Raw genomic sequence first — 14414 nt, forward strand, 5'->3', positions numbered from 1 at the left:
ACAGGGGGTTCTCCAGGGGTGGTCAGAGGAGTGTTCTGGAAGGTGTCTGGGAGTTTCCATCGGTGCCACGTCGGTGGAAAGTCCAGACCAGGGTCCCACGGTGTGCATTCCCCCCGAGTATGCCGATTTGGCAATCGCTTTCAGTAAAAAGAAAGCGACTAAATTACCACCTCATCGACCGGGAAGGGATTGTGCAATAGATCTCCAGGTAAACGCTGCGCTTCCCAAGAGTCACGTGTACCCATTGTCCCAAGAGGAGACGTTGGCTATGGAGACATATGTCACTGAGTCTCTGGGACAGGGGTACATTCGGTCCTCCATCTCACCCGTCTCCTCGAGTTTCTTTTTTGTGAAGAAAAAGGAGGGAGGTTTGCGTCTGTGTATTGATTATAAAGGTCTAAATGCCATCACAGTGGGGTTTAGTTACCCACTACCTCTCATCGCTACGGCAGTGGACTCATTTCACGGAGCGCAGTTCTTCACAAAACTGGATCTCAGGAGCGCGTATAGTCTGGTGTGTATTCGGAAGGGAGACTAGTGGAAAACCGCATTTAGTACCACATCGGGCCATTATGAGTACTGCGTCATGCCATATGGGTTAAAAAATGCTCCAGCCGTTTTCCAATCCTTTGTAGACGACATTCTCAGGGACCTCCACGGGCAGGGAGTGGTTGTTTATATCGATGACATTCTGATCTACTCAGCCACTCACACCGCACATGTGTCTCTGGTACGCAAGGTGCTTGGTAGACTGCTGGAGCATGACCTATATGTCAAGGCTGAGAAGTGTGTGTTCTCCAAATGAGCCGTCTCCTTTCTGGGTTAATGCATTTCCACCTCGGGGGTGGTGATGGAGGGTGACCGCATTAAGGCCGTGCTTAATTGGCCGACTCCGACCACGGTAAAGGAGGTGCAGCGGTTTTGAGGGTTTGCCAATTACTACCGGAGGTTTATCCGGGGTTTTGGTCAGGTGGCTGCTCCCATTACCTCACTGCTGAAGGGGGGGGCGGCGCGCTTGCGCTGGTCAGCAGAGGCGGGCAGAGCTTACAGTCGTCTGAAGGAGCTGTTCACCGACGCTCCCGTGCTTGCTCATCCGGACCCCTCTTTGGCGTTTATAGTGGAGGTGGACGCGGAGATCGAGCGGGCGTTACGGTTGGAACCTGCACCCCCTCAGTGTCCAGCAGGTGTTCAGTACGCGCCGCTTGGTGTCCGTGATCGGTTGATTCGATGGGCCCATACACTACCCTCTTCGGGTCATCCTGGGATCAAGAGGACAGTGCGGAGTCTTAGGGGGAGGTACTGGTGGCCCACTTTGGTTAAGGACGTGAGGTTTTATGTCTCCTCCTGTTCGGTGTGTGCTCAGAGCAAGGCTCCTCGACACCTGCCTAGAGGGAAGTTACAGCCCCTTCCCGTTCCACAACGGCCGTGGTCGCACTTGTCGGTGGACTTTCTCACCGACCTTCCCCCATCTTAGGGAAACACCACGATCCTGGTCGTTGTGGATCGGTTTTCTAAGTCCTGTCGTCTCATCCCGTTGCCCGGTCTCCCTACGGCCCTATAGACTGCGGAGGCCCTGTTTACCCATGTCTTCCGGCACTACGGGGTGCCTGAGGACATCGTTTCTGATCGGGGTCCCCAGTTCACGTCCAGAGTTTGGAGGGCGTTCATGTAACGGCTGGGGGTCTCGGTCAGCCTGACCTCGGGTTTCCAACCCGAGAGTAATGGGCAGGTGGAGAGGGTGAACCAGGATGTGGTTGGGTTTCTGCGGTCGTATTGCTGGGACCGGCCTGGTGAATGGGCGAGGTACGTCCCATGGGCGGAGGTGGCTCAGAACTCCCTCCGCCACTCGTCATGTCATCGTTCCAGTGCGTGTTGGGCTACCAGCCAGTCCTGGCTCCATGGCATCAGACAAAATATTCTTTGATGCTCTCATCGCGATGGCCATCTGTCTGGATAACCTTCTTCGGGAGCGCCAGTTTTCACCTCACCACTTTCCTCCCTCCTTTGGCTGTCCTGAGGCAGAGCCTGAACCCACGGAGGCATGAGGCACACACCTCTCCACGGCAGATCGGTTCGCTAGAGACAGCTGGGTCTCTGTACCTATTGCGGGCAGGAGGGCCACCAACATCAGTGATGTCCGGTGCATCCCAACCCGGGATCCACTAGAGCAGAAGGGCGAGCCTGTGACCTTCAGTCTCCCAGGGTAGGCCTGAGTTTTCCATTATCATCGTTTTCCGCCAAACCCTTTCTGGTTCCCATTTCACTGACTGGCTGTCCCACAGGTGTTGTCTTTACAGCTCTAGTGGACACTGGTGGTGCGGGGAACTTCATTATGAAGAACTTATGAAGAATTTCATTATGAAGATGACCATGCTGGTCATCTATGACTGTTTGAACATCTTGGCCATGTACTGTTATAATCTTCACCCGGCACAGCTAGAGGAGGACTGGCAACCCCTCAGAGCCTGGTTCCTCTCTAGGTTTCTTCCTAGGTTCCTCCTTTTCTAAGGAGTTTTTCCTAGCCACCGTGCTTCTACATCTGCGTTTCTTGTTGTTTGGGGTTTTAGGCTGGGTTTCTGTATAGCACTTTGTGACATCGGATGATGTAAAAAGGGCTTTAGAAATAAATGTGACTAGTCCGTCGTCTCCTCCCCGAACTTAACTTCATACCCGATCTCCTCTCCTTTTCCTTTCCAAGCCATGGATACTCCACCATTGGGATCCGGCACAGTTTCACACATCACAGCACCACTCACCCTCACTGTGGGACGCATGCACCAAGAAAGCCTTCCGTTCCTCATCACCACACCCGTACACAAAGTGATCCTCGGACTCCCGTGGCTCAAACTTCATAACCCCAACATCTCCTGGTTGTAGATGAGAATCACCGCCTGTGGACCAGGATGCCGGAGGACCTGCTTTTTTGCATCCTGTGGTTCCTCGTCGTTGGAGGGTCCTATGAGTGTCCTCCAGCCCACCAATCTGTCCTCCCTTATTGTTGGCCCAGTGTTTTGGGACGTAGATGCGGACATCCACCAGGCTCTGTAGATGGAACCCGATCCTGCCACCCGTCCCCCAGAGTGCATCTACGTCCCCATGGAGGTGAGAGATTGGCTGTTGACCTGGGCAAACACATCCCGCTCGCTGCTGGTCACCCAGGTATCACCCACACCATCCAATCCGCTGATAAATACTGGTGGCCCACCTTGGCGCAGGACGTCGCCCACTATGTCATCTCATGTTCCATATGTACCAAATCCAAATCTCCCCGGCAAGCTCCAGCAGGGAAACTATTTCCCATTCATATGCCTCATCAGCCTTGGTCACGTCTGTCCATAAACTTTGTGAAGGATCTCCCCCTTTCTGATGGTTTTACCACTATTCTGGTTGTTGTGGACAGATTCTCTAAATCCTGCCATTTTATCCCTCTCTCTGGTCTGCCTACCGCTCTCCAGGTCGCTGAGGCACTATTCCAGCAAGTCATCCGGCTATATGGCCTTCCGGATGAGATTGGTCTGACCGTGGTCCCCAATTCTCGTGGCGGGTCTGGAAAGCCTTTATGGAGAAGCTGTGGGCCATGGTCAGCCTCACATCCAGGTACCGGCCTCAGTATAACGGGAAGGTGGAGAGGACCAACCAAGGGCTGGGGAGGTTCTTAAGGAGTCACTGCATGAGGAGTGGGCCCAGTTCCTTCCCTTGGTGAAATATGCCCAGAACTCACTTCGTCACTCCTCCACCGGGCTTACTCCTTTCCAGTGCGTCTCCAAGCCAGACCGTGGCCTGCAGTGGACGACTGGTTCCGGCAGGCAGAGGAGATGTGGAACAGCACACACGTGAGGCTCCAGGGCGCCGTCCGCCTTCAGAAGGATCAGTCAGATCTCCACCGCAGTGAGGCTCCCGTTTACCATCCTGGTGATCGCGTCTGGCTCTCCTCCAGGAACCTCATGCCCTGCCGGAAGCTGAGGCCCTGGTTTGTGGGGCACTTCAATGTCCTCCGGAGTGTCAAATAGGTAACCTATCATTTAGAACTCCCCACCAACTATCAGATCTTACCATCCTTTCATGTTTTCCTCCTCTGGCCGGTGGTTCCTGGTCCCCTGACTGATGTCGTCCGCTGCGACACCCCTCCACCTCCTCTGGACATCGAGTGGACCCGCGCCTGTTAGGTCCCTCCTGGAATCCTGATGTTGTGAGGGTCAGCTCCAGCACCTGGTGGACTGGGAGGTGTACGGTCCTGAGGAGCGCTCCTGGGTCCTGGTGGCAGACATCCTGGACGCCAACATCATCCGGTATTTCCACCCCCAACATAGATATATAATTCCCCTAGATAACCCACCCTTAATCACACGACCTAACCAACATAGAGAATAAACAGCTCTCTATGGTCACGGCGTGACAAGTGCATACCCCATACTGCTCTACAAAGGCAAAACGCAGTAACTATGTATATTATTTTAATGCAAATTCTGACTTCAAGGTATTTTTCTGTCTAGACAGACAGCAATTTCTGATACCCCATGATATTTTCTGATCAACTGGCTTGCTCTTGTGTAAGTAAACTAAATACCACGTTAATCCGATAACATACCTGGCTATTACAACAGATCAAATTCGTAGATACTGCATTTTGCCTTTGTAGGGCAACATAAACTTATGCCATTTCATCAACTTCCCTACTGTCAACTTTAGTTATCTAAAGTTCTATCTAAGTTAACTTTAAATAGTTATCCTATTTCCCATGTAAAATAGCCTTTGAGTGACCAAAATATCTCCCATAATATATTTTCCCCCATTAAAATGCTCAGTTGAGAAAATGTACCTTTTCTCTCATCTCTGACTATCAGTAAGGCTGAAGGACAGGCAAGGAGTCCACAGCAACATCCAATCCTGTCATACATTACATCATGTTTTCATGCATGATATGTTAATCTAACCGTTTGTTCATTTGCCAGCTCACGTGTGTGTGTGTGTGTTTGTGTGTGTGTGTGTGTGTGTGTGTGAGTGTGTGTGTGTGTGTGCGTGTGTGTGTGTGTGTGTGTGTGCGTGTGTGTGTGTGTGTGTGTGTGTGTGTGTGTGTGTGTGTGTGTGTGTGTGTGTGTGTGTGTGTGTGTGTGTGTGTAAAGAGACTCCGGAGGAGGGGAGTTTCTGTCAGTAACTCAGGGATAAATAGAGAGGCAGAGCTCAGAGTTTGTCAGAAGGCGGACCTGACAGGGTCACACACAGGACCAAGCAGGAGAAGGACCTTCATTTTTACCTTTTATTACAAATGGAGAAACATGAAGATGTTATATACTGTTTTCAAGATGGAAATTCTTCTTGCAGAAAGGTTTTGCTATCGACATCTATCTACATAACACTGTACATCTTCTTCTCGTTGATTTCAGCAGTTACAGTATTTTTGAACGTACTGGTGATCATCTCCATCTCTCACTTCAAGCAGCTCCACACTCCAACCAACCTGCTCATCCTCTCTCTGGCTGTGTCAGATCTCCTGGTGGGACTGATTGTGATACCAGTAGTGACTGTAGCAACAATGGAACCATGCTGGGGTTTTGGGGAATATTTCTGTGTGTTTCATTTCTACATCTCTTTCTTATGTACTTCTTTATCTCTGGGCAGTTTGGTCTTGATATCTATTGATCGCTATGTTGCTGTGTGTGATCCCTTATTGTACCACTCTAAAATAACAATAACAAGAATCATGTGTTTTATATCCATTACCTGGTGTTGTTGTATCATATACGATGCTGTTATTGTAAAAAACTTTGTAAATGTACAGATACCCAGTAGGTGTTTGACAGAATGTTTAACTGTAGCAATAACATCAAGTAATATCATTGACCTTGTAATTACAATGGTTGTCCCGTGCTCTATTATTATAACACTTTATATGAAAATCTTTGTGGTGGCCAGATCACAGGCCAGAAAGGTATTTTCAAAAGAGGCTGCCAGTGTGTCTGGTGTTAAAACTGTACAGGCAAATAAGTCTGAGAGAAAAGCAGCAAAAACTCTAGCTATTGTTGTTTTCATCTATCTCATTTGTTGGACTCCATCTCTATTTCCTTTCCTTTTTGTATCTTTTTTAAGTGAAAATGTTTTATCATTTATCATCAGTTTTCTTCCACTAGTTAATTCCTTAATTAATCCAATCATTTATGCTTTCTTTTATCCATGGTTCAAAGTGACAGCTAAACGTATTTTAACTCTGAAGTTAAGGCGTTCATAGTTCCTATGTTTTATTCCTACATTTGACAAACAGGTTTGACTTAGTTATGTAATACAATTGTTGTAATTTCATCTTTAATGTAACAATACACTGACATTACTTATCTCAGTGTTGTCATCATAGGTACATGTGGTGTTGATACAGAATGATTTGGCTGGATTGGATTGGAATGACTTGGAGAAGGCATAAGAAGGTATAAGCTTGTTTTATAAATGACATTGTAGTAATTTAGGGTTGTATATTCCAAATACCAAAGCCTGTGTTTGTCTCCTAAAAGTACATTCCGAGGAGGTTATGAGTCATTCTATATGTTGTTTAACATCACCGTCTAGTGGCTGAATTGGGACACAATGCAAGTGTACTGAAGTTGAATTGTTCAATATTGCGCAATATCAGATCATGTCCAAGTCTATCTCAATGGTGTATTGTGTAAGTAGTTGAGGGTAAAATGTGAGAATATGCAATTATGTGTAAGACTTTATAATGTTCAGTAATAAACTATTTGTAAGGAATTTACAGTTTTCTCACCATTTAATAATAATTACTCCCACATGTGTTAAATGTTAGTCAGCTAGGTATTCTCACATGTATAAATAACTACTATATGCATTAATGATTAAACACAACAGTGCAGGAGACCACAGCAGACACTTGAACCTCAACATACTGGGTATGAACACTACCACTACTCTCACTACATCACTGCTGCCTGGTCAGTGGTCACACCAGAGCAGCTCTCTCAGATGCTTTTTACTCTGAATGAATATAGAGATTGGCAACACTTTATAATAACACTTTGTAATGAAGAACGTATAATAGATTAGTAAATAGTTTATTCATCATTCATATATTATTTCTCCCACATTTGTTTTAGTAAGCTGGTTATTCACTCATTAACAACTTTTATAGTATGTAATAATGATTCAGAAGATCATTCATAAGATGTTTAATGAATATCCTTATAAACCATTTACTGATCATTAGTAAAGTAGTTTTGCAGTCCCTCATCTAAAGTGAGGACTATTCATACTTTCTTAATACTTTATAAATGTTTTGAACAGTGACCAGTGTAATTTATCACAAAAAGATGGACATGCTATTGGTAGACATCCCAGCAGGACCTGATGCTCCTTAAGTTCTCAAAATGACCTAGAACAAATCAATGGTTAAACAATAAGCACACAACACAGAGGACGTTAAACAAAATATATTGAACATTTTATTTCAAAACAGTCACACTGTTGTAGTAGTGTACTTAAGGAAGTACATTTTTTGTCTGAAAATGATAACATTCGTGTTTGTGTGCAGTGACTACCAAAACTAAAGTGTGGATTGCAGTCACTCATTAGGAATCAGATCAAATCAAATGTTATTGGTCACATACAGGTGTTTAGCAGATGTTATTGTGGGTGTAGTGAAATGCTTGTGCATCTGACAGTGCAGCAATATCTAACAATTACACAACAAATACCTTAAACACACAAATCTAAGTAAAGGACTGGAATTAAGAATATATGAATATATGGATGAGCAATGTCAGAGTGACATAGACTAAGAGCAGTTCATAGACTGCTTACAAGGTCAGAGAACCAATATATAAATACATAATTTAACTGAATATTACATTTAAAGGGTTATTACCTTTAATACACTACTAAATCAAATCAAAATCACATTGTATTGGTCACATACACATTTTTAGCAGATGTTATTGCAGGTGTAGTGAAATTATTTTCTTCCTAGCTCCAACAGCGCAGTAGTATCTTAACAATTCACAACAATACACACACATCTAAAAGTAAAATAATGGAATTAAGAAATATATACATATTTGGACAAGCAATGTCTGAGTGGTACTGACTTTAAATACAGTAGAATACAGTATATACATATAAGATGAGGAAAGCAGTTTGTAAACATTATTAAAGTGACTAGTGTTCCATTATTTAAGTGACCAGTGATTCCATGTCTATGTACATAGGGCAGCATCCTTTAAGGGCCAGTGTTGAGTAACCGGGTGGTAGTCGGATTGTGATGGGTATTTAACAGTCTGATGGATTTGAGATAGAAGCTGTTTTTCAGTCTCTTGGTCACAGCTTTGATGCACCTGTACTGACCTCGCCTTCTGGATGATAGCTGGGTGAACAGGCCGTGGCTCGGATGGTTGATGTCCTTAATGATCTTTTTGGCCTTCCTGTGACATCGGGTGGTGTAGGTGTCCTGGAGGGCAGGCAGGGTGCCCCCGGTGGTGAGTTGGGCAGTCCACACCACCCTCTGGAGAGCACTTAGTATTCAGACCCTTTACTCTGTACCTTGTTGAAGGAGCTTTACCAGCGATTACAGGGTATGACGCTACAAGCTTGGCACACCTGTATTTGGGGAGTTTTTCCCATTCTTCTCTGCAGATCCTCTCACGTTCTGTCAGGTTGGATGGGGAGCGTCGCTGCACAGCTATTTTCAGGTCTCTCCACAGATGTTCGATCAGGTTCTAGTCCGGGCTCTAGCTGGGCCACTCAAGCACATTCAGAGACCTGTCCCGATGCCACTTCTGCATTGTCTTGGCTGTGTGCTTAGGGTCGTTGTTCTCTTGGAATCTTCGACCCCGTCTGAGATCCTGAGCCCTCTGGAGCAGGTTTTCATCAAGGATCTCTCTGTACTTTGCTCCGTTCATCTTTCCCTTTATAACTTCTTTGTGATATGGGGCAGCATTTTCACTTTTGGATGAATTGCGTGCCCATAGTGAACTGCCTCCTACTCTGTCCCAGATGCTAATATATGCATATCATTATTACTATTGAATATCAAACACTCTAAAGTTTCTACAACTGTTCGAATGATGTCTGTGAGTATAACAGAACTCATATGGCAGGCAAAAACCTGAGAAAAAATCCAAACAGGAAGTGAGAATTCTGAGGCTGGTCGATTTTCAACTCATCGCCTATTCAATTCCCTGTAAGATATGGATCTGTTTGCACTTCCTACGCCTTCCACTAGATGTCAACAGTCTGTAGAACGTGGAATGAAGCCTCTACTGTGATGTTGAGCTGGATGGGAGGTGTTTCAGTCATTGGTCTGGCGGAATGCCAGGTCCTGGTCATGCGCATTCCAAACGATATCGTCTTGCTTTCCATAACTTCTAGAGACACAAAGGAATTCTCCGGTTGGAACGTTATTGGATAGTTATGATAACAACATCCTGAAGATTGATTCTCTACTTAGTTTGACCAGTTTATTCGACCTGCTTTATAAGTTTTTGAAGTTTTCGTCCGATTTCGCCTGCATCTGCGCGAGCGTTTGGACATGTGCACTAAACATGCTAGCAAAAGTAGCTACTTAGACATAAGTAATGGACATTATCGAACAAAACAACTATTTATTGTGGAACTAGGATTCCTGGGAGTGCATTCTGATGAAGATGATCAAAGGTAAGGGAATATTTATGATGTAATTTCGTATTTCTGTTGACTCCAACATTGCTGAGAAATGTTGTTATATCTGAGCGCCGTCTCAGATTTTTGCATGGTGTGCTTTCTCCAGCCTTGTGTGAGAATCTGCCAGGCTGAGATCTTATCAGATCTGCCCTGGCACCACAGGGTCATAAATTACTCTGGGCGTGAGCAAGCTCCAAGAACCGTCTGGGGTGACTCTGGGATGACTCTAGAAGCTCGCCTATGGCAGCTCAATAAAACACCTTAATAAAGGCCACTATGGAAAACGCTGTGGTAGTTTGTGCAAAAGCAAAAGACTATGTTTACCATTACAGCAAGAGTGAAGGAAAAGCAGCCAACAAGCTCTCAGCATATGTGGTAATTAAGAGAACTTTGGCAGTATGCCGGTTGGACGTACTGCCAAATTCTCTAAAACAACGTTGGAGGCAGCTTATGGTAGAGAAATTAACATTACATTCTCTGTCAACAGCTCTGGTGTACATGAAAGTTTTGCTTCCGACCCTCTCCTCGCCCCTACCTGGGCTCGAACCATGGACCCTCTGCACACATCGACAACAGCCACCCTCAACACCGTTACCCATCGCTCCACAAAAGCCGCGGCCGTTGCAGATCAAGGGGAACAACTACTTCAAGGTCTCAGAGCGAGTGACATCACCGATTGAAACGCTGTTAGCGCGCACCCCGCTAACAAACTAGCCATTTCACACCAGTTACATACATTCTTGTGTTCAGCATGCCAGCATGCCAATTCGCATGCTCCCTTAATTAAAATTTGGGACATCTGTGGTATTGTGTTGTGTGACAAAACTGCATATTTTAGAGTGGCCAGATGGAAGCCACACCACAGTAAAATGCAGATAACAGCCTTGGAGTTTGCCAGAAGGCACCTAAAGGACACTCAGACCATGAGAAACAAGAGACTGGTCTGATGAAACCAAGATTGAACTCTTTGGCCTGAAAGCCAAGCATCACGTCTGGCAGAAACATGGCACCATCCCTACGGTGAAGCATGATGGTGGCAGCATCATGCTCTGGGGATGTTTTCAATGGCAGGGACTGAGAGACTAGACAGGATTAAATGTCTTCTTATTGTTGAGAAATTACACAGGTCACTGAAAACATTGATTCATTATTTCAAAAGTATAAATAGCTCTCGCTTTAGATTAGGGCCTGCAAAAATATTTGATTAGTAAATGGTTTACATTGATACAAATGTAAATGCCTTACAACTGGTTAATTAATGAACATTATTATCAAGTGTTACAGAATTAGGTCATAAATATTAATGCCCCAGAAGCGACATTCACACAATCACGGGATTCTGTGCAAGGTATGTTTACTGTTACAATACAGTAGTTAGACTTGTATTATAGATGGTCCTTGTGCCCAGGGTCTGGGGGCTACCGTTGAAGCTGTTGAGGAGGGCTAACTTGATAAAATGGTTAATCATGAATTATTCCTAAAGAGTTGTCATTCTTTTGTGAAATTTTCTTCTGTACATGTACGTTTGAGATGATTGATTCAACTAAATGAAATGGAAATTACACTTATGTCATGATCTGATCTGTTTCACCTGTCCTTGTGATTGTCTCCACCCCCTCCAGGTGTCGCTGATTTTCCCCAGTGTATTTATCCCTGTGTTTCCTGTCTCTCTGTGTCAGTTTGTCTTGTATGTTTCCAAGTCAACCTGCGTTTTTCCCATTCTCCTGCTTTTTGCATTTCTCCTCTTTTCCAGTCCTCCCGGTTTTGACCCTTGCCTGTTCTGGACTTTGTACCCGCCTGCCTGACCATTCTGCCTGCTTTGACCACGAGCCTGTCTGCCACTCTGTACCTCCTGGACACTGATCTGGTTTTGACCTTTTGTCTGTCCATGACTATTCTCTGGCCTACTCCTTTTGATTTAATAAACACTGTAAGACTCCAACCATCTGCCTCCTGTGTCTGCATCTGGGTCTCACCTTGTGTCATGATAATTTAGTCTTTTTTTGTTTAAATGATAGAAAACAACACACCAGAATAGGAAAACCATATTAAGAGGTGATTTGGGGAGAACAGGGTGTGGTTGTTCTGAAGTCTGATAAAAAAGTATTTGTACCCATGTTTAAACAGAGACAAAGTCTCACCCAACTTGAAGAAGTATGGTTCATAATTTAGTTCATATATGGAATGTTCATATGTAATGCCACTATTCATTTTGACTGCATGTGCTATAGTGCATACCCCATACTGCCCTACAAAGGCAAAACGCAGTAACTACGTAATTTATTTTACAGTAAAATCTGACATCAAGGTATTTTTCTGTCTAGACAGCACTTTCTGAAACAGCATGATATATTCCCGATCAACTGGCTTGCTCTTGTGTCAGGAAACTAATACCACATTAATCAGATAATATACTTGGCCATTACAACAGATCAAATTCGTAGATACCGCATTTTGCCTTTGTAGGTCAGCATAAACTTATGCCATTTCATCAACTTTCCTATTGTCAACTTTCCTACACACTGACTAGCTGACATGTGGCCTGCCGTCATGACTCCTGAGGTTGTGGAATATGTTCCACACTGAGCACTGACATCACCCAAACCAGTCAGTCTGCACAGTTATCCTATTTCCCATTTAAGAAAGTATTTGAGTGACTAAAACTTCACCCATACTATTATTTTTTTATTTAACCTTTATTTAACTAGGCAAGTCAGTTAAAGAACAAATTATTATGGACAATGACGGCCTACCCGTGGAACCCAACAAATGAAATAGGTGAAAACAATTTCATCTCTGACTATCAGAAAGGCTGAAGGACAGGCAGGTGGGCACAGCAACATCCAATCCTGTCATTCATTACATCATGCTTTCACAAATGATTTGTTTATCTAACCGTTTGTTCATTTCTGTGCTCACCTGTGTGTGTGTGTGTGTGTGTGTGTGTGTGTGTGTGTGTGTGTGTGTGTGTGTGTGTGTGTGTGTGTGTGTGTGTGTGTGTGTGTGTGTGTGTGTGTGTGTGTGTGTGTGTGTGTGTGTGTGTGTGTGTGCAGAGAGACTCCGCGGAGGGGAGTTTCTGTCTGTAACTCAGGGATAAATAGAGAGGCAGAGCTCAGAGTTTGTCAGAAGGCGGACCTGACAGGGTCACACACAGGACCAAGCAGGAGAAGGACCTCAGCATTTTTACATTTTATTATATATGGAGGAAAACAAATATGATCAATACTGTTTTCAAGACGGAAACTCTTCTTGCAGAAAGGCTTTGCTATCGACATCTATCTACATAACACTGTACATCTTCTTCTCATTGATTTCAGCGGTTACAGTATTTTTGAACGTACTGGTGATCATCTCCATCTCTCACTTCAAGCAGCTCCACACTCCAACCAACCTGCTCATCCTCTCTCTGGCTGTGTCAGATCTCCTGGTGGGACTGATTGTGATACCAGTAATGACTTTAGCAATAATGGAACCATGCTGGGATTTTGGGAAATATTTCTGTGTGTTTCATTTCTATATGGCATTTTTATGTACTTCTTTATCCATCACCAATTTGGTCTTGATATCTATTGATCGCTATGTTGCTGTGTGTTATCCCTTATTGTACCACTCTAAAATAACAATAACAGGAACTATCTGTTGTATATCCATTACCTGGTGTTGTTGTATCATATACGATGCTACTATTATAAAAAACTTTGTAAATGTACAAATACCCAGTAGGTGTTTGAAAGAATGTTTTATTGTTGAAGGAATAACCTGGAGTAATATCATTGACCTTGTAATTACACTTGTTGTCCCATGCTCTATTATGATAACACTTTATATGAAAATCTTTGTGGTGGCCAGATCACAGGCCAGAAAGGTATTTTCAAAAGAGGCTGTCAGTGTGTCTGGTGTTAAAACTGTACAGGCAAATAAGTCTGAGAGAAAAGCAGCAAAAACTCTAGCTATTGTTGTTTTCAACTATCTCATTTGTTGGATTCCATCTCTATTTATTTTCTTCTTTTTTTCTTTTTTAAGTGATCATTTATTATCATATTTCACCAGTTATCTTGCACTTGTTAATTCCTTAATTAATCCAATCATTTATGCTTTCTTTTATCCATGGTTCAAAGTGACAGCTAAACTTATTTTATCTCTGAATTTAAGGCGTTCATAGTTCCTATGTTTTTATTCCCTAGTTTGACAAACATAGGTTTGATATAGTTTTGTTTTACAATTGTTGTAATTATTTCTTTCATGTAACAATACTTTTTCATTACTTATCTCAGTGTTCTCGTCAAAAGACACATGTGGTGTTGATACAGAATGATTTGGATGAATTGAATTTGAATGACTTGGGGAAGGCATAAGAAGGCATACGTCTGTTGTTGTTTCATGTTATTCAATGATGAATAGTATGTAAGTATTCTAAAAGTACATTCTGAGGACGTCATGAATCATTCTATAAGTTGTTTAACATCTCCCTGTAGTGGCTCAATTGGTATACAATGCCTTCAACAATGGAGTAAAATTTACATGTAAAATATGCATGATATCAGATAACGTCCCAGTATAACTCAATGGTGTATTGTGTTAGTAGTTGATGGTCAAATTTAAGAATATGCAAATATGGGTAACACTTTATAATGTTTGGTAATAAACTATTTGTAAGGAATTTACAGTTTGTTCACCATTTATTAATTATTTCTCCCAAATGTGTTAAATGTTTGTCAGGTGCGTATTCTCAAATGTATAAATAACTACTATATGCA

General features: G+C 43.5%; 2 protein-coding genes across 2 annotated transcripts; both read left to right on the forward strand.

Moving 5' to 3' along the window:
* The first annotated feature begins 5266 nt into the window (after positions 1-5266).
* On the forward strand, positions 5267-6234 carry LOC120063885 (trace amine-associated receptor 13c-like). The gene has a single exon (XM_039014202.1). The coding sequence runs from the start codon at positions 5267-5269 to the stop codon at positions 6224-6226; it is 960 nt and encodes a 319-aa protein (XP_038870130.1). The 3' UTR covers positions 6227-6234.
* Positions 6235-12856: 6622 nt separating this feature from the next.
* On the forward strand, positions 12857-13819 carry LOC120063648 (trace amine-associated receptor 13c-like). The gene has a single exon (XM_039013943.1). The coding sequence runs from the start codon at positions 12857-12859 to the stop codon at positions 13817-13819; it is 963 nt and encodes a 320-aa protein (XP_038869871.1).
* The last annotated feature ends 595 nt before the right edge of the window (positions 13820-14414 follow it).

Source organism: Salvelinus namaycush, chromosome 19 (assembly GCF_016432855.1).
Source record: "Salvelinus namaycush isolate Seneca chromosome 19, SaNama_1.0, whole genome shotgun sequence".
Lineage (NCBI taxonomy): Eukaryota > Metazoa > Chordata > Actinopteri > Salmoniformes > Salmonidae > Salvelinus > Salvelinus namaycush.

Bases quoted from the DNA above. Each gene is read 5' to 3' on its own strand.
- LOC120063648 (XM_039013943.1), top strand. From the start codon at position 12,857: ATGGAGGAAAACAAATATGATCAATACTGTTTTCAAGACGGAAACTCT.
- LOC120063885 (XM_039014202.1), top strand. From the start codon at position 5,267: ATGGAGAAACATGAAGATGTTATATACTGTTTTCAAGATGGAAATTCT.